The sequence below is a fragment of the Budorcas taxicolor genome, chromosome 1 (assembly GCF_023091745.1).
Source record: "Budorcas taxicolor isolate Tak-1 chromosome 1, Takin1.1, whole genome shotgun sequence".
Classification (NCBI taxonomy): Eukaryota; Metazoa; Chordata; class Mammalia; order Artiodactyla; family Bovidae; genus Budorcas; species Budorcas taxicolor.
In genome coordinates, this window is record NC_068910.1 from 213392238 (window position 1) to 213414309 (window position 22072).

General features: G+C 49.1%; 1 protein-coding gene across 1 annotated transcript in view; it reads right to left on the minus strand.

Annotated features, from left to right (window-relative positions):
• Nucleotides 1-794: 794 nt before the first annotated feature.
• Nucleotides 795-22072, minus strand: part of VPS26C (VPS26 endosomal protein sorting factor C) — a 33952-nt gene continuing 12674 nt past the window's right edge. Inside the window, exons 2-8 of the mRNA XM_052656164.1 lie at nucleotides 15809-15952; nucleotides 14556-14705; nucleotides 8697-8777; nucleotides 6582-6656; nucleotides 5076-5226; nucleotides 4727-4879; nucleotides 795-2663 (exon numbers count right to left, since the gene is read on the minus strand). Coding sequence (XP_052512124.1) covers nucleotides 2581-2663; nucleotides 4727-4879; nucleotides 5076-5226; nucleotides 6582-6656; nucleotides 8697-8777; nucleotides 14556-14705; nucleotides 15809-15952 — 837 coding nt within the window. The 3' untranslated portion in view covers nucleotides 795-2580. The remainder of the gene's footprint in view (nucleotides 2664-4726; nucleotides 4880-5075; nucleotides 5227-6581; nucleotides 6657-8696; nucleotides 8778-14555; nucleotides 14706-15808; nucleotides 15953-22072) is intronic.

A 22072-nucleotide genomic window follows, 5' to 3' on the forward strand; every position in this document is an offset into this window, starting at 1 on the left:
AAGAATCCACCTGCAATGTGGGAGAGACCTGGGCTCAATCCCTGTGTTGGGAAGATCCCCTGGAGGAAGGCATGGCAACCCACTCCAAAATACTTGCCTGGAGAATCCCATGAAGAGAGGAGCCTGGCAGGCTACAGTCCATGGGGCCACAAAGAGTTGGAAACGACTGAACGACTAAGCACAACACAGCAATGGACACAGATGTTCAACATCATCAGTTATTAGGAAAATGCAAATCAGAGTTACAGGATACCACTTCACACCCAGGATGACTGATAAAAAAGGTGGACAATTACAGGTGGTGACGAGGATGTGAAGTTGGAACCTTGCACATCACTGGTGAGTATGTAAGATGGTGCAGATGCTTGGAAAACGTTTTTGTGGCTCCCCAAAAGATTAAACACAGAGCCATCATATGATCCTGAACTTCTAGATATATATCTAAGGGAAATAAAAATGTATGTTCATACCAAAGCTTGTATATGAACGTTCACCGCTGAATTTTTAATAATGAAAAAGTGAAAACACCTCAAATGTGTTAACTGATGAGTGAATAAAAGTGTGGTGTATCTACAAAATGGAGTATTATTTGACAACGAACAGTAACACAGTACTAGGGAGATGAGCGGAGAAGGGGCAGGAAGACCTCTAGCTCGCCGCCTCTCCTGAGCGCACCAAAATTACAACTGTTTACAGAATAACCATTGAAGAAAAAGACCAGAACCTACCCAAAAAGATCTTCTACAATTAAAGCCATTCAGAAGGAACCACAGGAAACTTTTTTTTTTAACGTTTTATTTCTGATTAACTGCTCCACCTTTCCTGTGGAACGCACGACACGGCTGAGAACTGGAGCCAGGCTGCCATTTCTGCGGGAGCACCAAGAGCCAGAAGGTCCTCCAGCCTAACTGGCCTTTTCCAAGAAAAGCGCACTGTTTAAGATTCACGGTTCACGGCCTCTTCCCTTCACCCCCCCTTCCTCCTGTTCTAATGGAAAAGCCTGATCACGGGACACCCCCACTCCAGCCAGGTCAGTAGTGGAACCACTGCCCAAGACACCCAAACATCCGAGTTTTCCGGAACAATCGATGGTGGCGGTGTCCTTCGAGGTTGAACAAAATGCTAAAGGAGGCCAGGCTGCTGGCAGCTCTTCAGGTGATTATTCCCTGAGGGAGAATAATCGTAACATCACTTTTACGTCTGTAACATCGGTTTACTTAAGACATTACATAGGAATACAGGTCCCCAACCTTTGCTCCAAATTCTCATTTAGCTTCTTCCCCCATCAGAAACAATCTCTACATGCAACACTTCCCAGAAGCGCGGACTCCTTGTTTTCTGCTGGTCTAGCTTAAACGCAGCGTCAGATCGCTGCTGAGGTCGGTTACGCATAAGAGGAGATGTATAAGCTATTGTATTTTCTGGGAACACCTTTTTACATGACTCGGTGAGTAAGTTGTATCCGTCGCGCTGGTGAAGCCGGAGGGTGGAGCAGAGCCTGAGTTGAGTCTGTCTGCCCTCAGCATCGGCGTCACCAGAGCTGGCCTGGGACAATGGAAGGACCACTGGGGCCCCCTCGGCCGGAGCCTGCCAGGCGGGGGGCTGCCGCGCAAGGCCAGGCAGTGTGCACTTCTGAGGTGAACTCACGCGGACCCACGGAAACAGTGGTAGGGTTTGAAGGAAGAAATGTGTCGTCACAGGCCCACCTTACAACTGAGAAAATTCCCACGGGAGGCAGGGGAGACAATGGCTTCCGGCCAACTCCGGACCCCACCCCCACCACAGGTCCTCCAGGCAGGACGGCAAGCTCTTGGAGTCCGGGCCCCACCCAGCATGGAGGGGTGTCTTCACGCCGGGGGTCCTGCCCCTCAGCACCCAGCCCAAGGCGGTGCGGACCTGCGGCTTGACCCCCTCACAGAACCGCGCACTGGAACGGACTCTGGGAAGATGGCGGCAGGCCACGTCACAGCAGGCCCTGAGAGAAACACTCCAGCGCCAGCCGTGGTCACCAGACCCTCGCTCCCCTGAAGGCAAGGCACATCTTCCCCAGGTTCTCTAAAAGGTTTGATGTTATCGTGAAAAAATGGCAGGAGAAGAGAGGGAAACCCATTACCCACTTCGGGTGACCGGCCCTGCGCCATCCTCGGTGGGCGTGGCCAACATCCTGAGCCGCCCGCGTGAGCGACCGCCTGGGGGCGGGGCGGGGCGGGGCGGGGCGGAGTCCCGGCCACCACCACTCCCGGTCCGGAAGTTTCCTCCTCCCTGACCTCGCTCTCCAGCAAAGTTCAGCCTCTGTTAACTATTTTCTGAACGTGAACAGCAGGTCTGGTCAGGAGGCAGAAGACCACCTGCTCTCTGGGAAGCCATCTGGCCAAGACCGTTAAGAAATCCTGACATTTCCAAGGGAAGCTCTGATGAGAGGGGCCTCGAAGAAATGCGGAAGGAGGGTCAGACTCTTTTTCTGATACAGAGCCACCGAGAGAGCGGGTCCGTGTTGCCAGCTTCAGCTCCTGGGGTGGGTGCCGGGGGAATGACTGCATTTCCAAGGGCCGCCCTCGCAGTGCACTCCCTTGCTCCTGGCTACATCCTGCAGAGCTTCAGTGGGAAGTTCTCGGTGATGAGGTGGTCGGGGTGAAGCAGCACCACGATGTTCACCTCAAACTCTGGGGGAGAGAAAGGACAGACAGGCTCAACGCTCACCGACCCGGAGGCGCGAACGCCAGCCCCGCTCGGGCTCCACTGAACTCTGGACAGAGACGCAGCAGCCCCTGCCTTGGGGCTCTGCACGCGCACCCTCCCAAGCTTCCAGGAGAAATCGGTGTAGGTCGCTACCCGGGCGGGACTGCCTGAGTATGTTGGTCTTCTCACCCTGGGACACTCTGTTAAGGTCCCGCATTTTCAAATACTCTCGTCCTCTTGTCTCTACTGCACAGAATCTCCTAGAATCCCATACGATCATCGGTGCGCTTTGGCTTTCTTTTTAACCTGTCCTACCGTCCTGGGTGGACTAGCGGACCCCACGCTGGCCCGAAGCCCACCGGAAGCACCCCAGGCCAGGCGAGAAACAGCACTCAGAAAAGAAGGCAAGCTGTCTCCCGGCCGTCCCTTTGCAGCCTGGTTTATTTGTCCATGACACCTGTTCAAACATTCCTCTGCTGCCTTCAGCAAACAGAGGAATCTTTCTCCCCACTCTCTAGGTGCTAAGGGTCAGCACATGGATGACAGGGAAGGCGGTGTCTGAGGAGGGAGCCCCCGAAGAGAGACAAGCCCGCGTCCCTCCCCAGTGTGCAGGGAAGGGGCTGGCGGCTGGCTCCTCCAGGGTCCCCTGTGGCCGGAGTCCCCGTGTGTGGCCGTTGCCTTGGCCTGGCACTGGCCAGGGCAGAAGTGTGTACCGCAGCAGCTGCCATGCTCCCTTCCTCTCTCTGATCACTGTCACAGGCCGCAACACCCTCTGGGCTGCCCAGCTCCATCCTGCCCTAGTCTTCCTGCGACCTTGCTGTCCTCCCTGGCGGGGACAGAGAGGAGGCCCGGCAGGCACAGAAGGCCCATGGCAGGACTGGTGCTGGCTTCCTCCCAGCGCGGAGGGCCACAGGCTCAGCTGGGGACAGCTGTAGGCCTGGCCATGCCCAGGCAGTCCCCCGAGGTGGGCACCGTCGGGGTGGAGGAGCACACCCAGATGTGTGCCTAACTCAGGACACGGGGCTTACCCTATTCCCCCTTGAGAATGGAGCCTGACCTCCCGGCCATGAGACGGTGACCCCAGGGAAACGAAAGGCTGCAGCGCTCAATGACCACAAGCCACCTCCTTCCCGCGGGGGCCCCTCAGCTGAAGGGGTGGCCACTGCACAAGCCCCCAAGCAAACAAAACATGAGCCACAAGGACAAAAGCACCACCAATGTCTTGGCTGATGGGCTGAGGCCATTATTTCTGTGGAGGAATCATGGGCGCTACATTAAATGCTACATGGATGCTTTGTAAAGTCTGACAGAAATAAGGTACAGATAGTACAGGTGCGTAATGCAGTGTAGCAGAAAAGAATAATTTTTGGACCTTTCTTAAAGTTTTGCTATGTAAACTTAGCAAAACCAAGTTGAAAAATTGACAGATAAGCTCCTCCTCCTTAACTTAAAAATCAAAGGTGCAGCTGACCCTTGAACAACCAAGGTCAGGGAGGCTCCCACCCAGTCACACATCCACACGGAATTTACAGGCTGCCCCTTATTTGGCACTTCCACCACAACTGCGGTTCTCTATCTGCAGATTCAACCACAATACAAGGTGAAGGGAGAAAAACCAGGACTGAAAAGTGCGTCTTAACGTGACTCAGATCTTGTGGTCCAAGTATGTGTTGTGTGAACACTGAAAACCACTGACTTCCCCTCAGCTGCCAGAGCCACAGCCCTTGGGAAGATGACTGTTCACTGGGCTGTCACAGGTCTTGTGTCCCCATCAAATACCAGCCCATCAGAGGGCCAATCAGACCTCCCCACGAGTTTGGCTGGCTGGTCCCTGGCCAAGTTAGTGTCCTTCAGAGAGCACGTCATCACATGAGCAGCCCACGCTGTCTCTCAGGGGATGAAGCAAGTTCAACCCTGGGCGCCACCCAGCTGCTCTGCACACAATTTTGTGCAGCAACCAAAGGACTGGGTGCTCCACGCTGCACCCGAGATCAGCAGACCAGCAGATCCATCCCCTCCCAGGGGCACCCCAAGGGCGCGCACGTACCCACTTTGAAGTTGGTGGTCTCCAGCGTTGGGCAGGTGAACAGCCGGGGGAAGACCATGTAGATGGGGATGGAGAGCCCCCGACACACATCCCCGTCGGCGATCTGAATGTTCTGAATCTCTGTGGCATCACGGGCGTAGCCTTCTGCACAGCCTGGAGCAGGGAGAGGGCATCGTGGGGTCAGGACACAGCGCCCGTCCATTCAGGCTGAGGCAGCAGCCAGTGACTCTGAGAGAAGGTGCATCAACAGGAGAGTCCCCTGCTGTCCCGCTGGCTCTGCAGGACCCTGGAGATGAGAGGCGAGCTCGTGGCTGTGGGCCAGTGGCAGCAGAGGGTCGGGGGGCCTTACCGCACGTCTCCACGCGCACCAGCTGCAGCTCGATGCTTTTGATGGCGGCCTCGGAGCTCTCCACCACCAGCTCTCCCGTCAGTGGCTGTGTGATCACACAGTTGGTCGAGTTGAGATGTCCTCTGATGAGAAATTTGGGGAGCAAGGCCCTCTGAAACGAGACAAAATCAGACACGTCAGGAATGGGAGGTGCCGGGGGAAAAGGCTTGAGCCACTCTGGTACAAAGAAGAACTGAACACAGTCTGGAAATTTACACAAAACTCACTGGGAGCCTGGCTGACAAAACTGACAAAAACGGACAGCAGCACTTACAACAGTCTGAGTAACAGACGGAATGATTCAACGACTTATCTACAGACCTAAGGCGCCTGACAAAGACCAGCTCTCTCGCCAAAGCAGCCTGCCTGCCTGCCTTAGGTTTGCACAACTCCATCTGACCAAGCGCCACGACGTAAGAATGTCTGAGGGACCTTCCCCGGTGGTCAGTGGGTAAGAATCTGCCTGTTAACACAGGGGACACGGGTTCGATCCCTGGTCCAGGAGGATTCCACATGTCGTGGAGCAACTAAGCCAGGGTGCCAGGACTACTGGGCCCGCGCCCTAGAGCCTGCGCTCAGCAACAAGAGAAGCCGCTGCAAGGAGGAGACTGCACACTGCAAGAGCGGCCCCTACTTGCTGTAGCTTGAGAAAGCCCTCGCAAAGCAGTGAAGACCCAGCACAGCCATAAATAAGTAACATTTTAAAAAACGTTTGAGGAAGTTGACAAGAGTGTTTAAGGACAATCTGTCACCAAGAAAAAAAAAAAAAAGATAATCAATTTAAAAATGTTCCCAATTACGCAATTTTGAAAAGCCAAGGAGAGATTAACTTTATTTCTGAAGAGAACAACCTTTCTTCCATGCTGGACTACACGCCTATGGACCTTTTCTCTTTGGACAGAGGAATATGGCTGTGGGTAAGTGATGGTGTGGTGGGAAGAACAGGTCTGAGGAGCTAGAGACACTGCCTAGCACGCCTGCCTACGGCGAGGTCCCACTTACTGAAGTCAATTCAGAGTTTAGAACACACTGTCCAACAGAAACATGAGGTGAGCCACAAATGTGAAGAAGCGAATGTGTACTTTAAAATTTTCTCCTAGCCACTTTAAAAAAAGAGGAAACAGGCGAAATTCTTCAGTATATTGAAAATACTGTCTCTTCCACATATAATCAGTATATTACATCATACATGATGCTTTAAATTCTCTTTTTTCCTACTGAGTCTTTGAAACCCAGTCAGTACCTGACAACTACGGAGCCTGCGTGCTGCAACTATGAAGCCTGCACAGGCTGCGCGCCGCAAGAAGCCACTGCGGCGAGAAGTCTGGGCGCTGCAATGGTGGGGGGCGGGGGGGACGCAACTAGAGAACGCCTGCACGGGGCAATGAAGTCCCAGCACAGCCAAGGGAACGAGAAGGATGGAAGGAAGGAAAGTCGCCCTGGTGCCGCGTGTACAGAGCACGTTACCTCTTTGACGTTCTGTAAGGTGTCAGGTGTGATCGTGAAGTCCACGGGGCTCGGAGTCCATTTCCCCTTCTGAGGCTAAAACAGGGGGAAGAACCGAAATCAAGGAGAGTCCCACAGCTCCAACTTGTTTTTCCTCGTTTCCGGAAACGCAAGGCAGCACAGGAACGGGAGACCTTGGTGCTAAGAGGCAGGGTGCCTGGGTTCTAAAACACAGTTCTGCCAGGAAACAAGGCTGTGTCTGTCCAATGTCTTCATCCCCCTGACTCAAGTTTCCGCATCTGGAAAATGGGGGGGCCCGGCTTCTTTGTCTCTAAGGTCCCTCGCAGGTCCAGAATTTAAAAGCAGGGCGGTATTGCTGGGAGCCGTTTATTTGAAGCCGTCTCCGAGAATAAGATTGCACACTGAAGTGTCTCTGTGACGGGCCCGTGCAGTGCCGTTGTGGCCCTGGACCCACTGCGCAGGTGAGGTCAGTGAGGCACAGATGGCTCACCTGGTCACTCAAGTCCAGAGCAGAACAGACAGTCAAACCCAGGCACCCTGGTTCCACAGCTGAGCTGTTAGCCACTCAGCTGTACAACTAACCTTCTACCAGGAAGAATCACACTGTAAGGCAACAGATGAACTATCAGCGTTACAGAAATGTGTTAACAATGACCACCTCCATCACATAGGCACAGAATCCATCAACGCAGCCAGGCTTCCTGGGGCCTGCCCAGTGCCTTTTACTCAGGTTGGGGCCCAAAGGCCACTGAGGCCCCGATGTCGGGGGAGCTGTGGAGGAGAAAGGGCCCTGACCAGCTTGCCCACTTTACTCACCAAAAGCTTACTCTCGGAAATAAGTGTTCTTGAAGCTACTCTTTTTATTAATAGCTTCATGAACATATTCTTTCGTGAATATATTTTTCCTCACAGCACATAAAGGAATATTTAACTTGTCAACTGTGGGTCATGGCGTAGTTTGGCTTCTAGTGAAATTATTCACAGAGACCGTGATCCTTGGGGCTAACTGTGGGTGACCCCCAGGAGCAGGGAGGAAGCCCCAGGTGGCTCTGCCACCGCCTCCAGCCTGTGTGGTCACCGGGGGCCCAGCCCTGGGCAGGGGGCTGAATTTGGGCTTATTCTTCACAAAGGTGGAGGCTCTTTTTATTTAAGACATGAAATGGCATGTGGTTTTTTTTTAAGGGAGTAATCTACATGGAGAAGAAAATTTTTTTAGCTTCCATTTGAAAACCCTTGATTGGACAGAAGGAAAACCTCTGTTTCTAAATGAAGTGACTTCCAAAAATGAGAAATATTTTCATATTTTTTTAAAAAACCGTAGCACTGAAAGAAACATCTACTGAAAATTTAGAGAGGGAAACTACACACAATTGACAATCCTAAAAAAGTCACAAAACTGATGCAAGGGCATCAGTGATTTCACCGATCTTATGCACAAGGGCTCCTACATCTTCCCTCAGTCACCACTAAGGCATCCGTGGACATTTCATAACAGGGTCAAGAGGCCCTGCCCCAAAGGCCTGGAGAACTGAGACACGAGTGCCAGCCCCGACATGTCCCCTGGGGGGAGGGGACCTAGCCCCCCCAGTTGGCACGTGAAAGGACCGCTTAAGGACACTCTGTCACTGTAAAGTCCCGGCAGAAGGTGTCTGAAAAGGCTCTCCCTGGCCCCTCCCCAGCACCCCAGCGTGTTCCTGCCTCATGGGCCAAGAACCCAGGGCCCTGGCCTTCCTACCCCGCAGCCGGGCACGTTTCTGCCAGCTGTTAGCGGAAGCAGCTTCGAAGGACGAGACGATGCCTCCCTCCAGGACTGAGGGCGGGCTTGCGCACCTGGCCTGGGGCTCCTCAGGTGAGGCACAGACCCCTCAGGCGCAGCACCCGTGGGCTAGGGGCATCACCCGGCGGGTCTGGCCCAGGGGATGGCATGCATGCTGCTACCCTGCTGCTGGCCAGGCCGGGAGAATCATGCTCCCCCGTCTCTGACCCAGGAGTCCCGGGGCCCTGTGCAGCAGACACGGAGCACAAGCAGCTAACTCACTGCTGCTAAGCGGGTGCAGCCCCAGGCCCCGCGGGAGAGTCCTGCTACCGAGCCCAGGGCCCCCGAGGGCGGCTTACAGTGGAGTGGACGATGAACTCGCAGGTCTTGGTCAAGTCCTTGGCCAGCAGGGACCGCCGCATGTCACAGCGCAGGGTGTACTGCAGAGAAAGGCAGAGAAGACGTTCTTGAGAGGGTCTGCTCTCATCACAGAATCACACACAGACAAGGTTCCGTCCCATTAACGTGCCATACAAAATCAGTCTACAGACCCGGGGGAGTTAACGCTCAAAATGAAAAGTATTTCTGTAATAGACACCTCAGCCCGTGCCCAGGGCCATCCTAGAGCTGGACCCCTGGAACGGGTGCAGAGTCTCACGGAGCCCCACCTGTCACACGGGGAAAGACCCGTGAGGCAGAGCTGGGCATCAGCCTCCCTGTGTGAGCCCGGACAGGGAACACAGCCTCTCTGAGCTTCAGCTTCCTGCTCTGGAAGATGGGGACACCGATGCGACTTTAGTGAGGACCTGGTGAGATGACAAGTCAGGGCTGGCACGTCACGGCTCTGGGTGAAACAGCAGCGACTTTGTAGAAAGGATGAGAAATCACAGCAGCAGAGCTGCAAACCCTGGGTCATCGAGACTCACAGCCAACGAGGCAGACGCCCCATACCTTCGGCAAGACAGGCCCTGTGCCCTGCGAGGGGGAGCCCGCCACAGAGCTGGGCGCCAGGCTGGAAACTCGGCCGGACTCGAGCCTGCCCCTTCCCATCCTGTCCATGGCGGCGAGAGACTGCTAACAAAACTCTATGGCACATTACTGTCTCAAAAAACACACAAAAATCGCATACGTTTAATAAAGCAAGCTAGTGTTTTAAGCATCTGGGGAAAAACATTACAAATAATTTGTAGAACTGGAACCATACGTGTCATGAGTCAAGAAGTTATGACTATTACGACTGACCTGTCCAGGTTAAAGAAGAACTATGTACTTAAGGTACTTACTGTGTATTAAGGTTCTCCTGGGAGATGAAACATTAGAAAAGAAATAGAAAAGAACACCGTTGTCTACAAGGGCCTTTATATGTGTGTGTGTGTATAGTCTCAATCATATATCTATATACACACACACACACACACACATATGTTGCTACTGTAATTTGCTAAGTTGTGTCCCACTCTTTTGCCATCCCAAGGACTGTAGCCCACCAGGCTCCTCTGTCCGTGGATTTCCCAGGGGCAAAAACACACATACATTCTCTACCGAGATTTCGGTCTGGCCTCCTCAGCCGGACTAGCTCAGCAAGGACTGCACTACATATGCGTCTGTTCCGTTTGCATATGTGACACACACACGCGTGTATCTGTGTAATCGTCCTTCCTGTACAGCCCACACGCTATGGGCAGTATTTTGTTGGGGCCTGCCTGGTCTCCCTGATTCTTTTCCCAATGGGAACGACCCTTCCTCATTTTCAGCCTCAGGGGTTTGGGAGGCTGGCTTCCCCCAGCCCACCCTGGTTTGGAAGTGACCAGAGCCAGGACTGCTGCTAGACCAGGGGAAGAATCCTTTCTGCGGGGGTGGCCAAGCCAGAAGAATGTTCTCTGCCACCAAGAACGCCGAGCTGGGGGCTGACTGGTGTCCCTTCTCCCAGCCTAGACAGTCCCCTGGAATCGTGAGTTCCAGGATCCAATGTCCCTTTTTTGGCTAAGCCAGTTTGAGCGAGATTTCTATAATTTGTAAATGAAAGAGTGTGAATAATGGGTACCAACTGGGTCACTAAAGGTTTTTTCTAAGCGTGAAAGCAGTAATTGGTAATATAAGGCAGCTGGTGATGAGTGGGAGAGGGCAGAAAGATGGAGCAAACAGGAAAACACCAATGTGTTTTAGGAATTGCACGGAAACCTGGGTTCGATCCCTGAGTCAGGAAGATCCCTTGGAGAAGGGAATGGCTACCCACTCCAGTATTCTTGCATGGAGAATCCCACAGACAGAGGAGCCTGGCAGGGCTACAGTCCATGGGCTCACAAGGAGTCAGACATGACTGAACGATTTTCACTAAATTCTTTTATGGCACTTTCTTGATTAATTCTGACAATACAAAGGTAAGGACGGTTGACATAATATACAGATAGTCACCATGAATTCATTTATTTAATCATTCAGCGATTATTTACTCGGCATGTTCTGGGTGCTGGGAACTAGGCTGAGTAAGTACTTCACAAAGAGACCTCATCAACCCCCAGGAGGAGAGGTCATGAAGGCCATCTGGTTCACAGAGGTGGAATCTGAGTTTACACCTGCCTGCGGCCGACACCCACACTCCAAATCTTTATGCAATATGGTAACTCAAGCCTGGGTCTGTCTGCTGCAAAGCCCTGGATCTTTTCACTCCATCTGGATCTTTCCCAATTATTAATGAGTGATCTACATGGCAAGACCTACAGGAGGTTAAGGAGGGTCAGACATGAGCAGGGCTCCAGAGGAGGTGTAAGAGTCAATTTCTTCTTTGGCCATGCTGTGTGCCATGTGGAACCTTCATTCCCTGACCAGGGAGGAACCCAAGCCCCCTGTACTGGAAGTGTGCAGCCTTAACCACTGCACTGCCAGGCAAGCCCCAAGAGGCGATCTCTTCTGACTGACAGTAAACACACCATGGACGGGAATAAGGAAAGAAGACACGGGCCAGCAGATTTCAAGCAGACTCCTAGAAGGGATATTTTCACCATGAACAAGGAGGACAGGCATCTCGATAATTTACTGCTGAATAAACCATTTCAGCAGAAGTGTGGGTACCACTGTACTTTGTGTTAACAGTATAAAACCCCACTAGTAGGGCCACAAGAGTAGAACAAAAATAAAACTACCCTGTGATTTAAACAACTTTTCAAGGAAAAAGTGGTTGTACAGAAGATGACTGGCAAGACTGACAGCTTCCTCTATGCTCCATCTACAAATGAGGATGAGAGATGGATGCAAATGTGGCTGAGGAGAATCAGGGCAAATATGATGGAGCCCGCCACCTAAGAAGTGACGAGGAAGCCAGGCCCTGCGAGCAAGCCAGGCCCTGCGAGCTGGCAACCTACTACTGGCTACATTTTAAATCCTTTATGTTGTCAGGCTTTTTACTATTTTTACATTACAGTGAAGTGAAGTCGCTCAGTCGTGTCCAACTCTTTGCGACCCCATGGACTGCAACCCACCAGGCTCCTCCGTCCATGGGATTCTCCAGGCAAGAATACCGGAGTGGCTTGCCATTTCCTTCTCCAGGGGATCTTCCCGACCCAGGGATCAAACCCAGGTCTCCCACATTGCAGGCAGACGCATTAACCTCTGAGCCAACAGGGAAGCCCCACATTACGGTACCACAACGCAATTCAAACAATAAATGAAAAGTGTCTCTGCACCGGTATGATTTGAGAAAGACTGTTGTTAAGGCTCAACAAGAACACCTTCTCTCCCAAGTGACACACCCGGGAATCTTCACGGAAAGTGTGATGAGTCCTGGCACTGAGAAGGCCACGCCCTGTGGGGCCACGGTGGTCGCTGCCCCTCCGGGTGGCACCTGCCCACTGTCCAACCAAGAGGCTGGAAGAAGGCATGTCCAGAGACTGAATGAGTGCACGGATGAATGAGAATGAGATCAGGAAGTCGCAATCCTGGTGTCTCCCAAGATGCACGCTTCTCAAAAGAAGCAATGACGAATCTGAGTTAAGAACTGGGAATCAGATGACACTGGAGAATTTCTGTTCCTACTGAGAGATGTGAAAACGTTAATTGGCATTATGTAGAAAGAACGTCCCTATCTTCCGGTGATTTTAAGATGAAGTGTCAAGATTATGTAACTAACTTTGAAATGATTCAGAATACAGATGAAACAAAGGTGGCAAAATTCTAACAAATGTTGAATCTAGGTGATAAGCAAAAGAGTGACCAGCTCTTATAAATATGAGGTTGAGAGGACATCTCTATGGTTTCAGAAATTTATGAGATATTTGGAGAGGTGCAGAATTCCACGTTACAACATTCTGAGGTTGACCCTCAAAGTGGTAAAATCTAATGACCAAAATAAACCGAGGTCAGGGTGATTATTTACTAAAGAATTAACCACATGCTAATTCTCCTTCTGCATTTGAACTGGTTTCCAGCTCACACACAGCTGCACAGGACCCCAAGTTTTTGTATTTTCATCTGATGCCCTTCCAGGCACTATGTGGAAAAGGGTGAGACTTCCATCTTTATGTTAAACACATGAATCTTTTAACAAGAATGCTAAACACAGGAAAAGAAAGTGACAAGTAAGAAGTATGACCACAGAAAATTAGATGTTATTCTATTGTTTCTAATGAATGTATGCTTCTATTAGTAAACAGACAACATCAAAGAAGAGCTGTGTGGGTAAACCAGGTTGATGGTGATTCTGACAAGAGAAAAAAAAATAATTTTGAAAATGCGATGTTTGAGAGATTTTCTGCAAGGAGACCCAACCAGTCCATCCTAAAGGTGATCAGTCCTGGGGGTTCACTAGAAGGCCTGATGAAGCTGAAACTCCAATACTTTGACCACCTGATGTGAAGAGCTGACTCACTGGAAAAGACCCTGATGCTGGGAGGGATGGGGGAAGGAGGAGAAGGGGACAACAGAGGATGAGATGGCTGGACGGCATCACTGACACAATGGTCATGGGTTTGGGTGGACTCCGGGAGTTGGTGATGGACAGGGAGGCCTGGCGTGCTGTGGTTCATGAGGTTGCAAAGAGTCAGACATGACTGAGCGACTGAACTGAACTGAACTGAGAGATTTTCAGTCCCCCCCCCCCCCCCCCCCCGCCAAAAAAATGCAGTTTTCATTCACTTTCTTTCATGGTGAAAATATTCTGCATCTTGAAAGCAGGTCAGAGGACTTGGGTCTCTACACCAGTGGTGTGTCTACGCAAGTGGCTCCTTTTGAGTCCAGGCACTTTACTGTCCCTTCTTATAAGCGGCCCGAAGCCCTCAGTGTATTTACTGCTGAAACAGGTGCACTGACAAGAAAGGACTAGAAAAGTTTTTGTACAGAAAGATTTACTGCAACAGATTACATCATACTACATGTGTTTCGTTTTGACCAATCTTTCAAGCCATTCATAAAACCCACATGCACACAAACCATGGGTTAAACTCTCACAAGTGTTCGGAGGATTTTTATTTTTAAAGCGCTGCATTTTAAAGCAGGGGAATCATCTCTACCAGGACCAAATTTCAGCTAAAACTTAATAAATCAAAAAAATTTCCTAACTGCCAGCCCTCTTGCACACACGTGAGACAAAATGCTTTTGTCTCATCCGGCGAGGGACCGGCTGCAAGGCTGATATCACAAAAGTACCTTTCTTTCCACTGAATAAAGGAAAGGCTCTTTTTCTCTCGCTCTGAGTCATGACTCCAAACTGCGCCTGAGACAACAATGGGGACTGTGACAGACATCCTGAACCGGCAGAGGTGGACAGGAAGTCATAAATCCACCTCCCCCCCACTCACTTACACGGGCTCTTCAATAAAGAATACAGGCCTATGTCAGAGCGGTAGCCTTTGGGTATGAAACAAAGAGATATTTATACGTTCGAAACAGACAAGTCGGTGCGGCACCAGAGAGGCGTGAGGGCCTATCTATTTCCAACAATAAAGCACCCCCGACAGCGTCGGCGTGGCCTGCACAGGGCCCCAGAGAAACGGTGGGACTCCTCAGGAGAAGCTACGCTGTGGGCTCTCCAGGGTCTCCATCAAGGATAACGGTCGTATTTACATACACACACTATGTTCTGCAGGGCAAGATGAGAAATCAGTACAGAACACAGGAGGGGCTCAGCAATGCCTACAGCGTTAAGTTCTTGGGCCCATTTATTTACAAACTTTCAATGACACAAAGAGCAAGCTGTCGTGCACAAGAGAAGTCAGGACACGCACCTGGATGTTGACGAACACGCCGTGGTACGTCTCGTACAGAACTTTGTTACTCTTCACGTGCAGTGGAAACTCGAAAGGAATTTCTGTTTTGCCGCCGGGAAATTTTCCTGGCTTCACCATTTCGATGGTACTGTTGATGACCTGGATGGGCTGCAAGGACACTCGCAAGTCGGTCCATCAGCCCGCGCTCCTTGTCACGTGACTGTGGCTAGTGAATCATCTCCTGGGAGATCCCGCCCCCCCCCACCCCCCCGCCAGCTGCTACCATCCTGCTGCTCAGGGCAGCCTGGCAGTGCCCAAGTTGGGTTCATTTCTAGGATTGGACGCTGTGGTGTTGGGTATAAGTAGGAAATGCACCGATACATTTCTCGCTCTTATCCCCAAGTATCTCATTGACCATCCCCTAACAACCCTTCTGACGTGTACCCCCACCTTCAGTGTGAAGCAGACTTGCAAGGAACCTGAGGAGGGGCAGACCCCCTCCTCCCCACCCCAACCCCCGGCCCCCGGCCCCCGCTCCAGGCACCCGGGCAGTCTGGGCCCTGGGAGCCAGACTGTCCTCACACGTGCCTCAACGGCAGGCGGTACACCTTCCTCAGGGAAGGTACTCCGAGCCTCGGTTTACAACCACACAGAGAAAACCCACAACTCTGGAAGTGAGTCCCTCAAGTGCTGACGGAGGAAAAGAAAAGAAAGCTGTGGGGACGTGTGGACAGGCCCTGAAATCTGCATGCTCTTTGTGAACCCTTCTTTCCCCTTAACTCTTCCTCCTCAGAACTTAAAAGAGTTAAATCTGCCCTTCAGGAAAAGGAAACTCTACATATGGCAGCAAGTTTACATCCTAGAACACAGAACCACAAGCGACAGGGAAGAAGGGTTTCACCAGCGTTTTACCTGGACGCAGCTGGACTAAAATAAGAGTTATAGTAACAGTTTTGCTTTAGGAAGGTGAGAGGTGAGAAGGCCCAGGCACAACTTCCCAGAGGGCTCTGGGCTCTGAAAGGGCTGAAGGTATCCCCCTCAAGTCCCCCTAACCCTGTCTGATGAGAATAAACACAAGCAGACTTTTGATAACAGCATATATTCAGAATCAAAATATCTGCATGTGTTTTTCCAGTTTGATTACTGAGTCGTCAAAGCATGCCTGCCACCATTCCTGGCAAATAACAGCAATGAAGCTAAGACAGAAGGTGCACACCAACCCCCAAACATTTGGAAAAGGAACTAAAGACGTGCAAGTCAGGCATTCTTACCTTAACGGAATTATAGAAGGCTTCGAACACTCCCACGCTCTTGGCACTGAGCTGCAGGTTCACGGTTCCTTCCACCGTCAGGGAGAGGCCCTGGTGCTGGACCGAGTCCTTCCCAGATATGACCACCACCCCGGAGAGCATTTCCTGGGGAGGAGAGACAGCCACCCGACACGTTAGCACGGTTCTTTCATCCGCCTGGTTCACTAGCAAAGCTGGCCTCTGGAACCATCAACGTGGTCCAAGATGAAGACGCTCAGTGGGCACTTGTCACAGAGATGCCCGGATGGCATGGTGGGGAAGGCCCAGCCCTGGGGAGGGTCCAAGGGGGTGGACTCTCATCCCCCCGCCACCTGCCAGACACAGGTTCCCACTGGAGAATCCCAGCACAGGTCCGGTTTCAAAAGGGCAAAGAGCAGGGCCTGGGGGGATGGCAGATTCAGAGCTGCCAGGCACAGGAGCGTGTATGACGACCCCCTCAGAAGGATGACACAGGGAAGACCCTCTTCTTTACCTTCTTTCTCAGTGACGCTAAGATGACGACACACTGGCAAAGGCATGGGCGGCTCAGCGGCATGTCCTCTGCCCAGCGAGCCTGGCGGCCACCCTTCAGCACCCTCTGTCCCCGCCCCCGCCCCACCATCCTGCTTCACAAGCTGGTGCACGGTCCAGCACGAGGACTCCGCACCAGACCACCATTCACTTCTCCGAAGACACTGAAGTCAGAGAACACAGATATTAACCTCACTCCTGCCTGTCACCGCGAACGTGACAGTTTCCACCTGTGATGGGGGTTTGTGTGCAGCAGGGAGCAATGGGGTGCTGGAGAAGACTCTGGAGAGTCCCTTGGACTGCAAGGAGATCCAACCAGTCCATCCTAAAGGAGATCAGTCCTGAATATTCATCAGAAGGACTGAAGCTGAAGCTCCAATACTTTGGCCACCTGATGTGAAGAGTTAACTCATTGGAAAAGACCCCGATGCTGGGAAAGATTGAAGGCAGGAGAAGGGGACAACAGAGGATGAGATGGTAGGATGGCATCACCAACTCGATGGACATGAGTTTGGGTAGACTCTGGGAGTTGGTGATGGACTCCCTGTCCATCAGCCTGGCGTGCTGCAGTCCATGGGGTCGCCAAGAGTCAGACACGACTGAGCGACTGAACTGAACTGAATGAACCAAAGAGAATCCACAGCAAATACAAAACAACACCTTTCTGAAATGACCTTCAGATTCAGTGCGTGATAGCTGTCACATGGTGATATGATGGCAGAAAAGGAAAAAAAATGCAAAAATTAAAAATGATCCCACAGATCTAAGTATTAAAAAAAAATCTGTTCTACTGGCATTTAAATCTGTTTACCTTTTATTTCCTATAGTCATTGGGTGAAAAAACATTCACTGAGTTTTCACATTCTGTGCAATTAGGGGAGCGGGGGATAGTCTATGTATCTTGAAGTGAAGTGAGCTGAAAGTTGCTCAGTCATGTCTAACTCTTTGCAACCTCATGGGCTATACTGTCCATGGAATTCTCCAGGCCAGAATACTTGAATGAGTAGCTGTTCCCTTCTCCAGGGGATCTTCCCAACCCAGGGACTGAACCTAGGTCTCCCGCATTGCAGGCGGATTCTTTACCAGATGAGCCACAGGGAAGCCCTCTATGTCTCTTAAATATTCTAAGTATTTTGGTTTTGTTTACTGCTCCCCACCCTGAAGTCTAAATTAAAACAAACAGTATCAGCTCCATTTTAAGCAGAATTCAAGATGTAGAACACATTTTGTTCTTAACGTTAAGAAGCTCATAAGCAAATTTGCATGAAAACTCTTCTGAAATACTAATTTAACTTTTAAATTTTTAATTAAAATTAGTTCTATTAACTTTTGTACGATAGAATGAAATAAAAACCCAATTTTTCATCATTTAAATCCACTAGTATATTTTTTAAAATATACTTAAAAATACAGTGTCCCAGAATTGAAACTGGACAAAACAATTTCACAAACTTTATCAATTAAACAACACATTAGCACTTGGTTCCGCTTCTATTTAATTGTAACATTTTCAGCTAATCTCATGGGAACAGAATCTGAGCTGACCACTGAATGCCACAGTATAAGCACAATATCAATAGAACAGTTTCCTTCCTTAATCCCTATGGCAGAAGAAGGAAAAAGCGGTGAAGTACCTGGGAAATAAACAGACTAAAAATGTTATCACTCTCTTGTCATTCTTAATTTCAACTAAGAAATGACAGTGGAGAGAATACAAATTAAGAAAATGTGTGTGTGTCAGTTGCTTAGTCGTGTCCGACTCTTTGCGACCCCATAGACCGTAGCCCACCAGATCCCTCCGTCCAAGGGATTCTCCAGGCCAGAAGCCTGGGGTGGGTAGCCATGCCCTTCTCTAGGGGATCTTCCTGACCCAGGGACTGAACCCGGGTCTCCTGCACTGCAGGTGGATTCTTTACTGTCTGAGTCACCAGGGAAGCCCATGGTACAGTCACAAAAACTGAACAAATGAGCCTGCAAATGAGGCCAATAGGTCTTATAGGTCTTTCTTCAGGGGAAAAAATAGCAAAGCAAATAACTAATCAAGAAATAACAAGTATCAAAGACACAGTAGTAATTAAAATAATAATAAAAGAACACATTGTTCAACTGCATATAAGTAAATTTGAAAAGCCAATAAAGTGATTTATTTTTCTAGGAAAATATAATTTATCCAAACTAACTCCAAAGGAGATGGGAAAGCTAAGCAAACAAGTTAGAAAAATTAGAAAAAGTGACACACGGGTCCCCCACACCCACAAAGCACCAGGCCTAGAGAGCTTCACAGATCATTCCCAAATGTTTAAGTACAGAAAAAAAAACAATATTAAACTACTCCAAAACACAGAAGAAGAGTTTCTGTTTAAAAAAGTTAAGCAAATACAACAACACTAAAGTAAGACAAAATCCATACACACCTGACCTGCCTCCTGAGAAACCTGTATGCAGGTCAGGAAGCAACAGTTAGAACTGGACATGGAACAACAGACTGGTTCCCAATTGGGAAAGGAGTACATCAAGGCTGTATATTGTCACTCTGCTTATTTAACTTCTATGCAGAGTACATCATGAGAAACGCTGGGCTGGAAGAAGCACAAACAGAATCAAGATTGCTGGGAGAAATATCAATAACCTGAGATATGCAGATGATACCACCCTTATGGCAGAAAACGAAGGACTAAAAGAGCCTCTTGATGAAAGTGAAAGAGAGTGAGAAAGTTGGCTTAAAGCTCAACATTCAGAAAACGAAGATCATGGCATTCGATCCCATCATTTCATGGCAAATGGATGGGGAAACAATGGAAACAGTGACAGACTTTATTTTTTTGGGCTCCAAAGTCACTGCAGATGGTGACTGCAGCCATGAAATTAAAAGACGCTTGCTCCTTGGAAGAAAAGTTATGACCAACCTAGGCAGCATATTAAAAAGCAGAGACATTACTTTTCCAACAAAGGTCTGTCTAGTCAAAGCTATGGTTTCTCCAGTAGTCATGTATGGATGTAAGAGTTGGACTAAAAAGAAAGCTGAGTGCTGAAGACTTGATCCTTTTGAACTGTGGTGTTGGAGAAGACTCTTGAGAGTCCCTTGGACTGCAAGGAGATCCAACCAGTTCTGATTTCCTAACGAAATCAGTCCTGAATGTTGATTGGAAGGACTGATGCTGAAGCTGAAACTCCAATACTTTGGCCACCTGATGTGAAGAACTGACTCAATGGAAAAAACCCTGATGCTGAGTAAGATTGAAGGCAGGAGAAGGGGACGACCGAGGATGAGATGGTTGGATGGCATCACCAACTCAATGGACATGAGTTTGAGTACACTGCGGGAGTTGGTGATGGACAGGGAGGCCTGGAGTGCTGCAGTCCATGGGGTTGCAAAGAAACGGACACAAATGAGCGACTAAATTGAACTGATCAACATGAAGAGAATTTTAGGAAGGAAGATAGTGGGGTAGAAAATTAATATACAAAAATCAAGAAGGCAATACGTATACAACAACAATCAATGAGAAAACATGTTGGAAAAAAATATTTTTTTTTCAAAGCAAAAAAAAAAAAAAGGCTTTCCTGGTGGCTCAGTGGTAAAGAATCTGCCTGCCAATCAGTTCAGTTCAGTTCAGTCAGTCAGTCGTGTCTGACTCTTGGCCTGCATGCCACAACTATAAAACCTGTGCTCTAGAGCCTGGGAGCTGAAACTACTGTGTCCTCGAGCCACAATTACTCAAGCCCACTGGTCTAGAGCCTATACTCTGGAACAGGGGACATCACCCCAATGACAAGCCCTCACACTGCAACTACAGAGTAGCCCCTGCTCACTGCAACCAAAGAGAAGCTGGAAGCAACAAAGACCCAGTGTGGCCAAAATAAATACAGAAATAAAATTATTTTTTTTAAGGCAACAAAAGTTAAAATATATAAATCAATTTAACAGGAAATGAATAAAACCCTGATAAGATGAAAACTTCAAACACAGTTGAAGAGCACAAAAAAAATACATGGAAAGCCACACCCTGTTTTTGAAGTTTTATGACTCTTAATGTGTCTACTTTCAATCTATAAAGGTAACATAATTCAAAGAAAACAACATCAGAATTTTTTTTTCCTTTTTTTAGAAGGGCATGGTATGGAAGGGTAAAATAGATTAGAAAGCTGATTTTTAAATCATCTGGAATAATAAATAGGTTCTAAAATGAGGAGGAAAGAGGGAGACTAGCCCTATGAGATACTGTAACACCAAAATAACTTACAAAGTGTGGGGCAGGGTGTATGTCGGCTGAAAGATCAATGGGACAAGAGGGAAATCCCAGAAATAGACCCAGATTACAGAGGAATTTAATAGATGATAAAGGAAGCACTTTAAATCCAGAGGGATTTATTCACTAAATAATACTGGAAAACTAGCCAGAGATCTGGGATAAAAAGTGGCCAGAAAGCTGGCAAAAAAAAAAAAGTTAAGTTGGATTCATACTGAAGACCTTTGTAGGCAAGAAGTTCTAAATACAAACACCTGAATAACCAAAACTTTAGAAGAAACCAGAGAATGACTTTTATCACATCAAAGTGGGACATGCCTTTCTAAGAATGATTCAAAACTCTGAATAACAAATATGACTGCCAAACCAAAAATAGTTTATTACATAGAAGTGATTACAAGCAACATTGCTTATACAAACTAGGGAAATAATGCAACTTAATAGGCAAAAAGTTAATTTCTCTAATATTTTAAGAAATAAAAAAACAAACCACCTTGGGCTTCCCTGGTGGCTCAGTGGCAAAGAAAGAAACCGCCAGCCAATGCAGGAGACACGGGTTCGATCCCTGGCCTGGGAAGATCCCACACGCTGCAAAGGAACGAAGCCCAAACGCCACAATTACTGAGCATGCGCTCTGGAGCCCAGGAGCTGATACGACTTGAGTTCACACGCTGCAACCACTAAACCCGCTGCAACCACTAAACCCGCTGCAACCACTAAACCCGGAGCGCCCTAGAGGCCACGCCCCACCGGAGAAGCCACTGCAATGAGAAGCCCAGGCACCGCAACTAGAGGGCAGCCCGTGCGGCAAGGAAGGCCCAGCACAGCCAAAACTAATACACAACATCATATAATACAAAATAAACTGCGCAACCTCCCAGAAAAGTATCCCATTCTAAATATTATGACTACAGTTCATAAGAAACGCAAACTGCTCGTAAGCCCATGAAAAAATGCTCAATTGCAAAAGTAACATTTTGAGAAAAGATCATCAAAGCTATCCTAAGCACCATTTCCCCCCTATCAGATTAGCAAAGATAAAAAATGTGGCCATATTGTGGTGGGGAAGGGTACAACAGGGAGGGAGGAGCTGAGAATCCGCTAGACCAGCCACTAGGCAATACCGGAAACATTCTATAAACACCGGGCGGCATCAATTCCACTTTCAGCTTTCTTCAGATACATTTGCACACTGAAACGACTGAATTACTCACTGCAACTTGTAGTAAAAATAATGTAAACAACCTAAATTCCAACAACAGGAAAACAGTGGGTTGTTTTTTTTTTTTCCCTTTAATATCTTGGGAGATCATTCACATTAGTACATGTATGTTCTTGTTTTGAAGGTTACATATTGCACCACAGGTTCAATTCCTGGGTTGCAAAGATCTCCTGGAGAAGGAAATGGCAACCCACTCCAGTATTCTCGCCTAGAGAATCCCATGGACAGGAGCCTGGTGTGCTA